This window comes from Choloepus didactylus, chromosome 4 (genome assembly GCF_015220235.1).
Source record: "Choloepus didactylus isolate mChoDid1 chromosome 4, mChoDid1.pri, whole genome shotgun sequence".
NCBI lineage: Eukaryota > Metazoa > Chordata > Mammalia > Pilosa > Megalonychidae > Choloepus > Choloepus didactylus.
In genome coordinates, this window is record NC_051310.1 from 81,179,916 (window position 1) to 81,196,729 (window position 16,814).

The 16,814-nt window shown below is 50.4% G+C and overlaps 1 protein-coding gene across 2 annotated transcripts in view; it reads left to right on the forward strand.

Annotated features, from left to right (window-relative positions):
* Positions 1 to 2,673, forward strand: part of FAM169B (family with sequence similarity 169 member B) — a 104,561-nt gene extending 101,888 nt beyond the window's left edge. The window contains exons 8-9 of one of the 2 annotated variants that reach the window (XR_005216341.1): positions 885 to 955; positions 2,184 to 2,673. Coding sequence is in view for 1 of the 2 variants with exons in the window: in XM_037832935.1 (XP_037688863.1) it covers positions 885 to 886 (2 nt within the window). In the remaining variant the exon portion in view is untranslated. Of the gene's footprint in view, positions 1 to 884 lie in introns of both variants that reach the window. The other variant, XM_037832935.1, reaches the window with a different exon arrangement.
* The last annotated feature ends 14,141 nt before the right edge of the window (positions 2,674 to 16,814 follow it).

Here is a 16,814-nt window from a genome sequence, read left to right on the forward strand (position 1 = left end):
CTGATTACACAGAAGAATCGTGGGGAAGAAGGTTACTGACTATTTCTTAGTGGTTTGGTGTCGGTCAGTCTTATAAGATTTTGACATGATGTGATTCCATTAGGATTTTTCTGAAGCTGAACCAGATACTTTCCAGCCCAGGATAATTGTGATAAATCAATTTCTGTGCACAGAAGGGTCTTTGCACTTGAATTCCCAAAGAATCAATAATTATCTCAAGCCCCTAAACTTAGAATTATACATCTTCGGGGACATTGCTTGTTTTGGAACGTAGACCTTTCTGGGATAAAAGATTCAACATCGAAGGCATGGAATTTACCAGAAAGTTATGGATCCTTTTAGAAAAGCTGCTCAGTGTCGGGCATCAGACTTAGCCACTTGGCAGAGGGGGAGCTTTCATTTTCTTTGCTTCCTAGTGGACAGGTGGGCTCACTTAAGACCCTCCTGAACCCCTGAACATTGAGCTGTGAACTTTCCCTCTTCCACTGACCACTGACTTTGCTTTGAAACCTTGAGGGTTGTTTGCGGAGGCAGGAGGTGTTCAATGTAATGTAAAGTCCCCCATATAAATGTGGGGAAATCTATGCATTCGAGCATAAGAGCACCAGTCTTTGAAGTTGTGCTTCCTTTGCCTGGCTCTTTCTTGGATCGCCCTGGGTGTGGCTATTCTCTAAACATGTGCTGAGAACATCCTCTGCACACACCGTGGTTTTTCTGTGGCTGTCTGGGCTCTTCCAACGTGGTTCCTCTGTGCGGAATGTGAGTTCACAGCACAAAAACAAGCCAGGGCATCCATAGGCTCACGTAGCAGAACCCCAGACTGTTGGCACCACCCCATTTAAGCATTTAACTGGAATGCTTTCTCCATTCTTTTATGATTGCAGGAGAGGATCAGTGGAGGAGAATCGGAAAACACAAGGAATGATGAAGATTGTGGCAAAAGGAAGAGCTGCCTGTGAGACCCAGGAGCACTGGCAGGGGATCTGTTGGGCAGAGCTGGGTCTGGGAAAGAGGCCAAGAGGACAGCGGTGGGCAGGGGCTGGCCAGGGAGGCATGGTGGAAGCATGTGCAGCCAAGTTCCTAGCTCCTGTGTGGCAGGCCTGGGCTGCGGGGCCTGTCCTGGGGGGGATCCAGCTGCTGTGCCTTGTTGTAATCTTTGGGGAGACAGTGACCACCCAGGCCCTGCCCTTCTCACAGGCCTGCTGCAGGGGCTCGGGTAATAGAACGTCTGAGAAAATAGCATGGATTGCTATGCGGGTGCAAGCAGTTATCTTCACAAGCTAATTTTTGGCAGTTCCAAGAGATTTCAGAAGCTCATTCATTAAACCTGCTATGGTTTCTATTACGTAGGATAAATTTGTAATGGCTGCACTGGAACCACATGAATGTTTTCCTAAACATATCTCTTTCCTTAGTCAGTAAGCTCAGAGAGAGGGCCACGCCCATTTTGTTTGGTGCTGAAGAAATCCTTTACGGGGTCATGCATGCCAGCCCCGTTGTAATTGTGGGAGACAGACACCAGAGAGATCACTATGGAGACACATGCCTTTCTGGGGAAGTTACAGCCAGCATCAGATGGGCAAGAGCATCCCAAGAGCCGGGCTGGCTGGCTGGTGCATGCTGTGTGCCTCTTGCCCATATCCCACCTGGGGTCAGTCATCACCTAATTTAATGAGAAGTCACTGGATGGGAATTTGGAATGATAGCTCTTTTAGCATATTGGTGGCCTTGAGGGTAAGTGTAAAAATAACAGCCTGACTTAAGTGTGACAGCCAGTCTTCCCCTTCTCAAATACCTGCAGAGCCCAGCTCTGTGGCATGTGCTCTGTCACTGCTGGGGATCCATCCATCCATTCATCTGTCCAGCTGTCTGTTGGTCCATCCATTTCCCCTCCTTCACTCCTTCCAATCCCTCTCTTCATCCATGCATCCCACCATCCTTTCATCCATCCATCCATCCACCTATCCATCCCACCATCCGTCTATCCATCCATCCATCCATCCATCCGTCCGTCTGTCTATCCATCCAGCACTCTGTGTGCTTGCTTAGGATCAAGCTCTGTGCTGGGCATTGGTGATACACGGATAAGTGGGGCTTAGTTGCTAGGTTCAAACAGAGAAAACTGTTCTCTCTGGAGAAGTTTCTTCTGGAGTATTCCACTGGTATTTTTGTCTCTTTTCCAGCCATTTCAGAGAGGAAAGAGTCCAGTTGAATAGAAACAGAGTTCTAGAACTCCTTATGGAGAAATCACGAAGCCCGCTGTGCACATGGGCTCTCTGTGAAGGAGGCACAGGCCATCAAAGTGGACTCAGTCTGCAGCTGAAGGGTGCCCTGTGTGTGATGTCAGCCATAACTTTCAGCATGCATCTGTGAACACTGTACCATTTGATATGGATGGCTCGTGTTTGTGTTTAGATGAAAATCAAGTGGTGAAAAGCATCTCAACTTTGATGTAGTTACTGTTCAATAAAAGACTCCTCCCATGAAAGAAAAGCTGATATGCCAGTGGAAGTTCATTTAAAGACATATAAGCCAACAGCTCAGAGTTAGAAGGAAATCCTCTGGAGCTCGGATCCCCGCCCCACCCATCAGTAGCACACTTGGGGTTGGGTCTGAGGTTGTGCTCAGTATTCCTTTTTATGCCCTGTGTACAGGGAGTGAGCAGTTAATGATTGTGTGTGTTTTGTTTTCATTAAGTCAATTTTGTTTAATTTATTATTCAGTTCCTCTGTTCTTGCCTATTATTTTTAAATAGCTCTATAGAGATATAATTTATAAACCATAAAGTTTACCCATTTGAAGTATATAATTCATTTTTTTTTCATGTTTTTACTAAGTTGTGCAACCATCATCCAGTCAATATCCCCAAAAGAAACCCCATACTCATTAGCAGTTCTCTCTTTTCACATACATCCCAGCCCTGGGCAACCACTAATCCCTGTCTTGATAGCTTTGCCTATAGAATCAGACAGTACATGGTCTTTTGCACCTGAATTCTTTCATATAGTACAATGTTTTTAAGTTTCATCCACGTTGTGCTATGTATCAATGTCTCATCCCTCTTTCTTGCCACATAATACTCCATTGGATGGGTGTGCCACATTTTGTTGACGGACATTTGGATTGATTCCACTTTTTTGGGAGCTCAGGCTGCTCTCTAAAATTCCAGACCAGAAGTGGGGCACACATCCCTTCTACTCTGGAGACCCCAAATCAGTTTGGGAGTATCTTTCGTTCCCCTCCCACTCCTGACCAAATGAGCTGGGCCGTTTAATTTAAAAGCCAACAACTGGACATCTCTGCTCTGCTTCCTTCGCTGACACCTGAATCCTCGCACTTAGTGTAGAACCAGTCTCAGGTCTTGCCCCCAAGTGAGGGACAGACCCCTGCGTGCATCCTGTCCTCCCTGTGAGTGCTATGCTTCCCACACCTCATGGCCGCTTGAGTCAGCTCCTTGGCAGATTCTCATGGGCTTGGCAGATTCTCCTGGGTATGGATTGGGATGTAGAAAGCAGTGTGGACATCTGCATCTCTCTCTGATGCTCAGCCTGAAGGTCCACTGTTATAAATGTTTTCCTGAGGGGCTGGGTGGGTGCTGGGAACGTGTGTCCCAGGACCGGGAAGGGCAGGGGTCTGGTTCCAGCCCAACCCCTAAATCAGGTGGGGTCTGGGGCAGCCACTTCCCTCCTGGGCACCTCGGTGCCCTCATCAGTGCATTGAAGGGGTGTGTCAGGGTTGGCAAACTGGCAGCTCAAGGGCCCAAATCTGTCTACAGAGATTTATTTGGGCTGCCCAGGATGTTATATCACCCAGAGCTACTGCTCCTTTCAGCGAGGGTGTGTCACTCAACTGTTGTCGTCCTGACCCTGGAGCATCTATTCAGTGTGATTAGCTGAATTCAGACAAAGATGCCTATGTCTGAATCCCTGGGCCCCGTAAATTGGTCCCTTACTTGGTACAGGAGACATTGCAGATGTGATTAAGGTACAGAAGTGGAGATGGGGAGATGGTCCTGGATTATCTGGGCTCAGAGCAATCACAAGCGTCTGCATGAGAAGGAGGCAGAGGGGGATTCAGCTACGGAAGAGAATCATCAATGTAAGAAGTTTGAAAAAGCCTCACCCAGCCATTGCTGGCTTTGAAGGTGGAGGAACATGCCAGAAGCCAAGGAATACTGGTAGAGGCTGGGAAAGGCGAGGAAACAGCTTCTCCCCTAGAGCATCGGGAAAGAACGAAGGCCTTCCGATGCCTTGATTGGAGCCCAGTGACACCCATTTCCGACTTCTGACTTCCACGAGTGTAAGATAATAAATGTGTGTCATTTTAAGCCGCTAAATTTGTAGTAATTGGTTATAACAGCCCTAGGAAACTAGTACATCCCTAGACCAGTGATTTGCAACTGGGGACAACTTTGCCCCACTATGGAGACATTCTTTGGAGGTTGTGCCACTGGCTTCTAGTGCATAGAGGCCAGGGACGCTGCTAAACATCTGAAATGTGCAAGATAGCCCCAACAACAAAAGACTCACCTGGCCTGAAATGTAGTGCCCAGGCTGTGAAACCTGCCTTAGACCAACAGTTAGCTCCCTTTAGTGCTCAAATTCTGTCTGCAGGTTGAGCCAGTCTCAGCCTTGTTTAAATTGGTGGTTCCAGAGCAAGCTGAGTGCACCCCTAGGAAGCGGCCACAAGGCTTTCATGCCGCGGTTGCCTTCCACACGGCTGCTAATTGAGCGCGTGGTCTGGTGCAGGCGTGATTCCTGCACAGAGAGGGTTCCAGGACCTCTGAGGGCGGTGCCCAGGTGTGGGGGGCGAGGGCAGGCTCAGGCAGGTCTACCGTGGCCCAGCCTTGCAAGATGACCCAGAGGAGACCAGGGCCAGGCTTGGGAACGCTCAGCACCTTGGACTTGAGGACGGTCCGGACTGGTAAGAAAATCCTCGTCTAAAGGAACAATCGCAACCAGCCTGTAGCTGAGGTTCGTGGCGCCAACCAGGAGATGCCCTGGATGGAAAAATTAGAACTTTGATTTCCCTCAAACTGAGCGTCATCTGTATATCGGACCCACATTCTGGCTGATGGCAGGAGACGGCCACCTTAATGGCAGGCAGAGCGGTCTGCTTTAAAGCAAAGGTGCGCGCACCTGGGCTGTTTCCCAAAGGCAATACCCGTAGCAGCCGCACGATGGCAGCCTTGCACAAACCAAAGCCCAGCGTGGGCGCGCTCCGTGCTCTGCAGGCGCCAAGTCGGGGTCCGCGCGCCATTGACCCGGGCCTCCTTCCTGCCACCGCGGCCGAGGGCCTGGGCCGGGCGGGCGTCCTTAAACGCTGCTTTAGGTTCTGCGCTTCACAGATGGGAAGCAGAACGGTACAGCCTGCTCATGCCCTCCCTATCGCCCTGCCTGTTTGCCTTGATGTAAACAGCCGGCCATCCCTTTCAATGGGGAACCGCGTTCTGCGTTCACAGCTCACCTCTGCCAAATTTCAGAGATGCGGCCAGACAGGTGATACAACTAAAGCCCATTCTTAGCGAGGACCCAAGTGTCTTTTTTTTTCTCTCTCTCTTTTTTTTTTTTAAAGGAAAAATGCTTAGTTTCCATGCGAATCCAGGGGTGCACGCCGACAGATTCCAAAAGTTCCCATAGGCTCGCCAATCAGCAAAGCCAGGGGGGAGTCAGAAAGCCACTAAATGCACCTGCCTCCCTTTCCCCTGGTGAAAGTGGGAGTCCTCCCTCGGACGGGCCTGCCCCACTGGACCCTTCACAGGCGGCCGCTGCTGCAGTGAAAAAGGGAAGGAGTGACGGATGAGAACCGTGGAGTGAACCCAGCCCTCACCGCAGCCGGAGCGCACAGGTAGACGGTGATGGCGATGGCCACCTTCCCACGGCGCTGCAATGCGGAGGGGCTGGGAATCAACCCTTTGCGTCCCGGCCCCTCCTTCCCTCCCTCAAGACGCTACTCCTCGGCATTCTCAGAACTCACGCCCCCCAACCCACCAACCCCGCAGGGACCACGGGGCTAGGACATTCCATCCTCTTCTATTCCATGTCATAAACGTGGTCCCGTTTTCACCTTTAGCTTTCCGGATATGCTACTTTGCCTTTTCATTGCGGCAGCCACCAAAATATTTTTGGCATGTTTTGCTCATTTGTAAAATGGAAACAATGCCCGCTCCCCCCTTCCCCAGCAGGATTCTCCCAAAAGCTGAAGATAAACGCCCAGCATCCTAGGGAGAAGTGATACTGGGGAAGAATGAGGATCATAGAGTCGGGGTTGGGAAGAGGGAAACAGGAACAAGGCTGCAGAACAGCAAATGGTGTGGTGGGTGACAGGTGCCCTCTGCCACCAGGGAGGATGAGCTGAGATCAGGTGCAGACTGGTCCCCGGCCAGCCAATGTTGATGGCCTGGTCAGGGTAGGAGGGGTGGGAGAGGCACTCCTAGCCCATGTGCCCCTCTCCTGGTTAAACTAAACTGGGACTGTCAACAGAGGCACACCGGACCCTCCCAGGCACATCAGGCTGTTAGCTCATTTAGGTTCTAATTACGATTATGAAACCAAGCCCTCTGGAACTTTCTGGCTAGCAAAAGTAGCAGCCCCGAAAATAACTAATAGCAGGAATGGAGATGGGGGCTGAACTGGGGGTGCTTGGGGCTTCAGAGCACCCAGCACAGGTGCCTGAACTGGCCGGGGTGGGGGTGGGGAGGCTTCCTGGAGGAGGTGATGGCTGGGTGAGACGTAGAGCCTCACAGAAGTTATCAAGGCCAAGTGCATTGGGGCAGGAGGGAGAAGGGGCAGTTCCAGCAACACAGCCCGTTGGTGCAGAGGCTGGTAGTCAAGAGCATCCGGTTCAGGGGTCCCCGGGGAGGAGGGGGGGGCTGGGCCTGGATTCTGCACCACAGCTGATGGAGAAACAAGACTGTAAAAGGGGAGGCCTTTGTCTGCTCTCTCTGCATTTCTCCTTGTTCTGCTTCCAGTTGCTTCCTTGATGTCTTTCCTCCTAGTCTTAACAATCAGCACGTCAACCTATTACCTTAAACGTTGCTGATAAAGGAACCACGTTGGGCAAAGGAGCTCAGAGGGAGCCAACTCATTGTTCATGAAGAGAGAACCATCTGGACACAGCCCATAGGCTTCCAAAGACCAAACAGTTGGGACAGCCAGAGAGTTGAGTGGGGAGGGAATTTCCGAGAAGGGGGAAATGGTACTGAGGTGGAGGAGGAAAGAGAAAGAAGGGGGTGGGTATCTATTGAAGTAACTGGTGGAGTGGTTTGACCTGTGGATTGTAAACACCCTGAAGTCTGGGTCTGGGGCTTTCATACCTCACATCCAGCCCCAACGCTGACACAGTCAGTATCAGTTGAAAGCTCCAATAAATAAGAAGGGCTCTCAGGAGAACCTGGACACTGTCAAGCCTGGTGGCATTTGTGCTGGTGCAACATCCTCATGGAGAAACTGCAAGTAGGGATGGGGTGGGCCCAAAGCCAGGTCGGGAAGCCTGAGCTCCATGTGACAGCTCAGAAGGTCCGAGGTGGAAAGCCCACCCTTTCCTTTCCTGGACTCATGTCTTGCTGTATTTCTGTGCACAGCCGCAGATGTACACTACTGTATTTTGGTGTACATTCCCCTTGACCTTTTTTTTTTCTTAAAGTAAAGTGCCATCCACCGTAGTTGTAATCATATTGTACATGTAAATTTTTTTTTTTTTATTGTTTCATCTGCTTCTGTACATGCAATTTTGCTTCTGGCTCTTTTTTTTTTTTTTTTTTTTTTTTGGTATTTGAGTGCTATCTGGGTTATTTTACCCCAATCTCTTTAACCACCATATTTAAGTTCATCGAATAGATGCAGCATAAATACTTTCCTTTTGTTGGATATAAATGGTTTGCATAAATACTTTCATTCTGTTGAACATTTAGGCTGCTTCCTGTCATTAGCTATTATAAAGCACATTCTGAAAAAAAGTAGAGAGAGCTTATCCAAAGGAATAAAAGCCATAAAGTGAGGCACACACACACACACATACACACATGCATGCACACATGTTGTTCTGACCACCCATAGATCCACAAGATGGAAATCCTGGAGTTCTGGGGTGAGGGTGGGGGTTGCTCAGGGATGCACTGGTAACTCAGCCCCCCCTGGGGCTCGTTTCTCCGGGATGACACAGTCTGGTCCAGCAGGTCACACGTGTTATCTCCCAGGTGAGGACACGAGACTCTAGATTGTTCCAGTGTGAGGGGTTGCATGCTGTCCTTGGAGCCAGGAACCTCAATTGACTCGGCTTAAATTGGGGTGGGAAAAATCTCGGTGGAAGATGAGAGATCATTGTACGGGAGTCAGAGACCATGCTCTAGTCTGTTTCTGCCCCTCAAGCTGGCGTGTGAGGTGGACCCTTCCTTCTTCATACATGAGGGGCTCCCGTGGGGGGCTTTAAGGCCCCTCCTGCTCTTGAAAATGGCGCTGCCCACCAGCATGCATCTGAGAAGCATCCGGCCCGTGTGTCAGTGGGTGAAAGCCACAGGTGTGGCTGCGGCTTGGCATGGGGCTGCCCGGGGCCTCACGCCCCATTTTGGCCTCCTTTTCCCAGACCATTGAACTTAGAAATGGTCAAGGAAGAAGTAAATTAGGGATTCTGAGATGACTAAATGGCCAAGCAAGAAGATGCTAGAATACCCATTCAGGATGTGGACTGAGTTTTAAGCTTGGCACCATGCCAACTCCATTTGGGCTAGGTCTCCCTGCCTGTGCTCCAGAGAGGCTCTACCTTCTCTTCTGTGAATCTCAGCGCTCTTGGGATGCAGCAGGCAGGCCTGAGAGAACCCTGCCATAAAACCCAGTGATCGTCTGGGTTCCAGCATGAGAGGTTTGAGTGTGCCAGGTATTTCTGATTCCCCAAAGTGAGTATGTGGACCTTGCCTGGAAGGTGAGATGATTTTAAGTGGTGCATGGATGACTCTTATTATTATTATTATAACATTGTAGGTGTGGTGGTTTGGAGCTGTATGTACCCTAGAAAAACATTTTCTTAAACTTAATCCATTTTTGTGGGTGTGAGCCCATTGTAAGTAGGATGTTTTAATGAGGTTACTTTGGTTAAGGTGTGGCCCACCTCAATCAGGATGGGTCTTAATCCTATTACGGGAGTCCTTTATAAGGGAATGAATTTCAGACACACAGAGAGAGAAAGCCACAGATGGAGCAGCCAGAAGCTGAACATCAGTGGGACATGGAAGGGAAGGGAGAGGCCAGGAGAGGCCGCCATGTGCATTGTCATGTGACAGAGGAGCCCAGGACCAAGGATCGTCAGCAGCCAGCCCCACAGTGCCAGTCTTTGGGAAGAAAGCATCACGTTGATGACACCTTGATTTGGACTTTTAGCATCAAAGCCAGAACTGAATAAATTCCCATTGTTTAAGCTGACCCATTGCAAGGTATTTGCTTGAGCAGCTAAGGAAACTAAAACAGTAGGTTTCCGGAAAAATCATGCAGAAAGTCCAGAGTTCCCATATAACCCCCCACCCCTCATACAGAGTTTTCTTTATTAATACTTTGCATTAGTGTGGTACTTTTGTTACAACTAATGAAACAATATTATCATAATTATACTATTAACTAGTCCGTAGTTTACATTAGGAGGTAATTCCGAGTTTATTCTGAAGTTAATTTTTCTTTGTAAATAACATTTGGAAAACACCTAAAAAGATCTAATGTGTGAGGAAGTCTCCCAGATTCAGCAATGAACTGACCAGTGCAGGGCCCCAGGAAAACTGTTAGGGATTTTTCATGCTTTCTGTTTTCCCCCCTCCTCCTCTCCTGGACTTGTGCTCATCTCCTTTCTCACTTCTTGCAAAGAGACAGCAGCAAACTGAGAGGTTGATAAAGTGCAAAAACACACACTTGGAGTCTGGAGATTTGGCTTTGCCTTCTGGTTCTGCCACTTTCAAGGTAGGTGCTCTTGGGCTAGACTTTTAGCCTCGCTGAGCCTGGCTCTTCTCATCTGTGCAGTGGGAATGACAATATCCTGGTCTACAGAGTAGTTGGGAAGTTCATGTATGTGGAAGTTTCTCATCCGGGAAGCATGTGCAGCTGGTTTGCCACATGGTCTGTCCCATGTGGAGCTCTGCTGGTGGACCGGCTGTCCACTTCCCCAGTATCCAAGCCCCCTCTTCTTCCAGCAGTAGCCCCTGGATTTTTGCTGGGGATCCCCCTGTTGGCGCCTAACCTCATATGGTTTGAATGGAGCAAGTGATGTAGGCCTAAGCCACCAGTCTTAGACATGCATTTCCTTGGTTTGTTTTTTTTTTTAGAGGTGGGTAGGAGAGACTACTGGAGAAGGGGTGGAATTCACTGAGCAGAGGTAAAGGAAAAGGAGAGGGGCAACTGGGGACCAGCTGAGGAGCGCAGATGAGCAGGTTACGAGGTGGGACAATGGAGAGTGAGGATGGCTGGGGTGGTATCTGGGGAGGCAGAAATGACAGGCTGGGGGGACAGAGGAAGGTGATGGCTCAGGTGCGGGACACAGAGCAGGAGCCAGGTGAAGAGTGGCTGGGCTTGTCTGTCCCACCCCCACCTCCAGGCCCCGAGGGGCCTCCCACCCCACAGCCCATTGGCGGGGGGCTCATGCTGACACCCTGTTTTCTGTCTTCTGCCGCTTGGGATCTGCTTCATCTTCCTTTTCAGCTGCCTGGAAGAGGCTCTCTCTGTCCAGTGGGACCTGAATTTGCTGAGCCGTGAATATGGAGACACTGCTGCCATCTTGTCACTAGGAGGGGAGGGCCAGAAACCAGAACTGGAGCTGTGAGTTTTCAGTTGAAGAGTTAAAATTCTCCCTGTTTTGCTTAAGCCAGATGGAGTTGCTTTTTGTCCCTTGAAACCAAGTGTCCAGACTGATACATTCCTTTTCTCCAAATGACTCTTTTGTCTGTAATAATGCAGGGATAAGAGAAAGGCTACACAGAACCACAGATGGTCAGAATACAGGCCTGAGATGGTTTCATTCTGCTCATTTGCTTGATGCATGACTTTGCTGGGCCCTAGGCACTTTGGCCTCTGCAGGCCCCCTTCTCCATAAAAGACATCAAAACATTAATTTGTGGCTATTGCGTTAGTAAAAAGACAAAGATAATCCAGGTGGATCATATTCTTTTTTTTTTTTTCCTTACAAAGAAATGAAATTTTCCTGGGCCCCTGGGCAGAGAGCCTATTGTTCCTAAAGGATAATTAGTCCTAGGGGTTTAGTTTTGTTTCTGCTTGTATACATTTTACCGCAGCATACTTTTGTAACTTACGTGTGTTAGTAACTAGTTATAGGCGAATCTCCTTTAGACTTGACCTCTATTGCATATTAAGAACCACATCACCTGAGACCCCGTTTTGAGTTAGCAGAGCAGGTCCATAATCAATGTGGTAGATTACGGGCAGGAGCCGAGAAACTCAGAGCACGGCTCACCGCTGATTGAATACATGTGTGGTCTGATTGGCCTCAATATGATGCCATGCAGGGCCCTGCTTGCTTCTGATTGGCCAGATGCATTTGTAGCTTCATTGGGGGTGGGGTTCAGAGCATGCTCACTTCTGATTGGCTGAATGCATTTGTAGCCTGATGGTGGGGGGGGGGGAAGAGTCTCATAGCATTGCTCACTTCTGATTGGCTGAATACATGCGGTCCGAATGGCCATGGTGAATATCAGTCACAGCCGCAGTAGCTTCTGACCCCAGCTGAGGACAGTGCCCTTTGGTACTTGCACTCAGCCCAGCTTGCTTTCTACTCATGTTAAGTAATTGTCTGGCATAAAATGTCCCCAATACAAGCCTTTCCCTAAAACCCACGAACATGTATACTGTGGAGCTGACCTAAGCGGGCACTTAGGTGGATGTGGGTCTCCAGGAACGCCACAGTCCGAACGCCACGTTAGATCTGGGCCTTTGCGCATCTGGGAGCCCTGGGCCAGGTCGACTCCCCTGGTGCATCCCGCCAGCAGGAGCTGGGGCGTGGAAGGAAAACTGACGGAGGCCAGGGTCCAGCCGCATCTGATCCCCCTCCCACGGCCCCCCACCCCTCCCCGTCTTTCCCCGGAAGAGATGCCAGATGGAGACCCGGAGTTCTGTCAGTGAAGGCCGAACAAGGTAAGCGCAGACCACTGAGCATTCCAGAAGCTTAGGGAGAAGCCGGCCAGCTGCACGGTGGTTCTCAGCGTGCGCCCTGGCCCAGCAGCGTCCGCGCCCCGCGGGAACCTGGTGCAAATGCACATGCTCAGGCTCCCTCCAGTCCTGGGTACCAGAAGACCTGGGGGCAGCCCGGGGATCCCCGTGTTACCAAGCTCACGGGGGTTGGGGATGGGTGCCCGAGTCTGAGGACCTCTGGGCTTGATGCGCGGGCGGGGGGGGCGACGACCTGCGCTGCTTCCGCCTCTTGGCCTGGAACCGGTCCTGTGCTGTGCTCCCGCTGGAGGAGGCCTTTCCACGACGGCTTTTGAAACGCGATGTGTCCACTCGGTCCACGAGGGGCCCGGGCCGACCAGCTCCCGCGGGAGCAGACAGGTCCTGAGACCCGGGGGTGCACCCCGGGATCCCGGTCCTCCAGCGCCCTCTTTAGGCCCCCTCGTCGACACCCAAGCTGAATAGATCACAGCTCCGTCAGCGTGTTGACCTTTACTTCTCTTAATGAGGTGGCAGCGATAACCATCTGTGTTCTTAAAGACGCTCGGAAGGCGAGGTCGTACCTAGCGCGGGACGTGCCCGGTGGCGGCAGGCGGGTCTCCCCGGCCACCCCGCACGGCCGCTAGATGGCGCTGTTGCACTTTCCTGAAGGCTCGGCGGGGCGCGCCGCGCGCTTCCCCGGGTCCCCCCAAAGTCCCCGAAGTGATAGAAAAACGATATAACAACGTGCCATTGTGAGCGGAGGCTCGGTTCACTTAAGATGTCCGGGAAACCATAAGCAGCCTGGAGGATTTAAGAGAGGAAACACTGATTGGAAAGCCCTTCAGGACTTTGCTGCCTGCATGCCCACCCCCCACCCCCAAACCTCTCGGGGTGGCAGAGTTCCATCACAGGACCCAGTACCAGTCGGGTGGCAGAGGGCTCATAAGAGGCTATTTTATTCTTATGGAAAGACTCCGATTTGATTGCACCCCCCCCCCCCCCCCTTGTTATTTTGTGTGTCTGAGCACCGACTCAACCATGACAGGGAGTAACAAGAAAAATGCCTCCCTTGGCAAAGGGCCTGGGCAAGGCCCCGGATAAAGTCAGAACGGTCTGCTCAGTTTGAGGACGTCAGGGATGTGCAGGCGGAGGGAAAGCTGGGCACTTGTGGGGAGCACTGGGCTAAGTAAGGGTCCACTCGGGTCAGCATCAGAGAATACTCCCTGGGCACCCGTGCGTGCAGGTGCTGGGGTGTTGCTGGTCCACTTGGGGCCAAATCCAGGATCCCCAGGAAGTGGCAGTCTCTTTGTAGGGTGAGGGTCTAATAGTCTAGGCAGGAGATAGCAATGAGATAACAGCTAACCTGGGCCAGTCACTGTTCTAGAAGAATTAACCCATTCAGTCCTCAGGCCACCTTGTGAGAGGGGACTGTTGTTGCCCCCGGTTTACAGGGAAGCTGAGCCAGGCCACACACCTAGGAAGGGAATCAAGCGTTTGATTCCAGAAGCTATGTGAGTGAAAGGCCCACACCAGAGCCGCCTCTTGGAGTGGTGCCCTGGGAGCTGTGGTGTTCCCACTGGAACCTGCCCTTGCTTGGGGCCTTCTTGGGGTTCATCTCTTCTCACTGGCCTCAGGGCCCTGAGAAGTCACGAGGCCCCACCTTCTCCCTCACAGCTCACTGCCCCTGCCTGGTAGCTGCCTGGAAAGCTCACATCTGCTCCCAAGGAGCAAAGCTTTGATTCCACCAACGATGTTTAAAAGAAAGTGCTTGGGCCCTGAAGATGGTTCACAGGCATTAGTGAGGGCTACATCTCTAGGATTAGAGTTTTTCTTAAGAAAGAAAACCATACCACAGGTTCGGGGCTGTGAGACCAGGTGTGGGTGAGCCACCAGCCTGAGCCAGACACATGGACAAAGACCAGAGGGGGAGACAAACTTGGTCGGAGCCCAAAGCTCAAGTGCGGGAAACACCCGTGTGAAGGGTGCCCCCAGATCTGTGTGTGGATTCTCTCTGGGGGATCTCATTGAGGCCTTCCCACCTCAGAAACTGGCACTACTGTCCACCTACCTGCTCACTTGGAGATATGTCCCTGGTCCCTCCCTTGCTTCCTTCTCCATAGTTAACGCACCAGGGAAACCTGTCCAGAATGCCTCACGCTTCCTACAGCTCTTGGGTTAGGCTTTCCTGAAACACAATCTAATTCAGGTTTCTGGTCTTGCTTCCTTATAGGTGCCCCTTTTTACTTTCTTGTATCTTTTTGAATATTTTCCCTCCAGCTTTTTAATGGTTTGTGATGATAAATTCACACGTGTGATTTTTGGTTGGTTGCTTCCTCCTCCAGTCTGTAAGCTCGATGAGGTAGTTGGTTTTGCTCACCCCTGTGCTAGGGTCTACGGAAGCTTCTGGAACATAGCTTGCATTTGGGAAAACTTGCATGGGTCCTCCCGTGCTGGTCCCGCCCTTGTTTGATCCCACTTTGCTTCCAGCTAATGTTCTGGTAGCAGAGAATTCTCTGCCTCTGCTTGGCAGTTGCTCAAAGATCAGATTAAAAAAAAAAATTACTTGGAATTAATTTCGAATTTACAGAAGTTGCAAAAAAAAAAAAAGTATGAGGGACATCTGCAAGCCCTTTACCCAGACTTGTCACACATGTGTGCACACGCATATAATATTTTTTCTGAACCATTTGAGGTAAAGTTACATATGTCATGACCTTTACCCCTAAATTCTTCAATGTGCACTTCCTATAACAGTATAGTTGTCAACTTCATAAATTTGCATCGATACAATAATTTCTTCTAATCTCCTGCCCATATTCCAGTTTTGTCACTTGAGCTATTAATGTGCTTTGAAGTATGCTCTCCTCTAGTACAGATCAACTGTAGGGGCAGGTATTGCATTTAATTGTCATGTCTCTCTAGAGTCCAATAATTTCTTTGTCTTTTATGACCTAGACATTTTTAAAGAATATAGTACCTCTACTTTTTTTTTTTTTTTTAATGGAACAGTCTTTATAATGTGCTTGCCTGATGTTTCCTTATAATTATGCTGGGACTCAGGTGATATTGTTCCTTCTCAGGGTGTCATATCTGGAGGCAGATTTTAAAGTCAGAACCTTCTTGAAGTGCCTTCCTCTGGCTCCAGCTATTTCTGCTCCTCTCTGGTTCCACGGGAGCTGTGCAAATGCTGTAGCGTCAGGAGGGGGCTCTCTTTCAGTGTGGGCCCTGGAAAAAATTTCCTTTCTTTTCAGCCGTGGTTGAAAGACCTTTATAAGTCTCCTGGCTTCTAGCAGGAAGGCAGATTTTAGGCATGAGCGATTGCTGGCAGTTCCCACGCCTTCTAAACACTGAGCAACTCTGCGCCGGGACCGCAGCTATCAAATCCACCCCAGCAGCTGATCGGGTTGGGAACCAGCCACTCCTTACCTCCCTGGGGATTTTGCTGCATAGTTTTTAAAACCCTCCTGTGTGTGTTATGCCCCGGCAGGGGTTTGGAGGCTCTCTTGCCTTTCGGGGCAGTTTCTCTGCACTCCTAAAATGCTAATGTCCCAAGAAAAGGTGACACAAAATAACAGGGAGAAGTGGGTCAGAAGGGGCATGTGCAACCCAGGGATTGGTGGCGCCAGTGACACCCTTGCAGGCGTCCTTGGCTGCAGGGTCCTCGCTGCTCCTAGAAAAGAAGAAAACACATCTTCTTCTTCTTCTTTTTTTTTTTTTTTTTAATGTTTTAAAGGGTCCATTGGGAAGGCAGCCTGGGGAGGGGGAGAGGGAACCTCTGTTTAAGTCTTGTGTTCAAATGCTGACTCTACCTCCAATTAACACGTGGCCTTAAGGGCTCCTGAGCTTCATCTAGTCTCAGGGAAAGCATGCACTACTGCTGCAACTGCAGACTTCCCAGGGCTGGAGAAAGGCCGGATGTTTTGTTAGCATTGGATGAAACTTTCGCCCAGAGGGAAGTGCTGGGGGATGCCTTAGCAGCAGCTTCTCTTCCATCCGTCACTTACTCAATGGGTCAGGCAGGGCAGACTGGAGATACCCAGGGAAAGGAATGACCCTTCTGGAAGAGGGCTGCAGGCGGCTTTGCCTGATATGGCATTTCCCTGGGTTTTGGTTCTCTCAGGTGACAATTTGGAAAGGGAAGTGAAAAATTGCACAGACCCCTCTGGACTGTAAGAGTTCAGAATTCACCAGAGTTTGGAACCAAGAAGGAGAACATCCCAGGCCACCTGCTCTGGTGCTGAGTGTGAAAGTGGCTCTACAGGTTTGCTTCCATGTGTGTATGCATGTGGGAATGCATGTGCAGGGATGTGTGTGTGTGGCACTATTATTTTGGGCTGGATAATTCTTTGTTGTAGGGAATATCCTGTTCCTTGCAGGATGCTGAGCAGCATCCCTGGCCTCTCCCTAATATCCCTGCCACAACTCTCCTACCCGAGCTATGACAATCAGTGTCACCAGACATTGATTGCCCAGTGACCCCCTGGGGTTGGGGGTGGGGGAGGATGGAATCATCCCTAGTAAAGAACCACTGATCTAGTGGGAGACACACAAGTAAGTACGCCTCTGCCATATGGCATACACAGCACAGTACGTGCCCATACGGAGTCCAGGCAGGAGCCTCCTCCTGGCTGACTGCGTCTTGGGCAGTGGGACACGCACTAGGTGCTCAGTGCATTC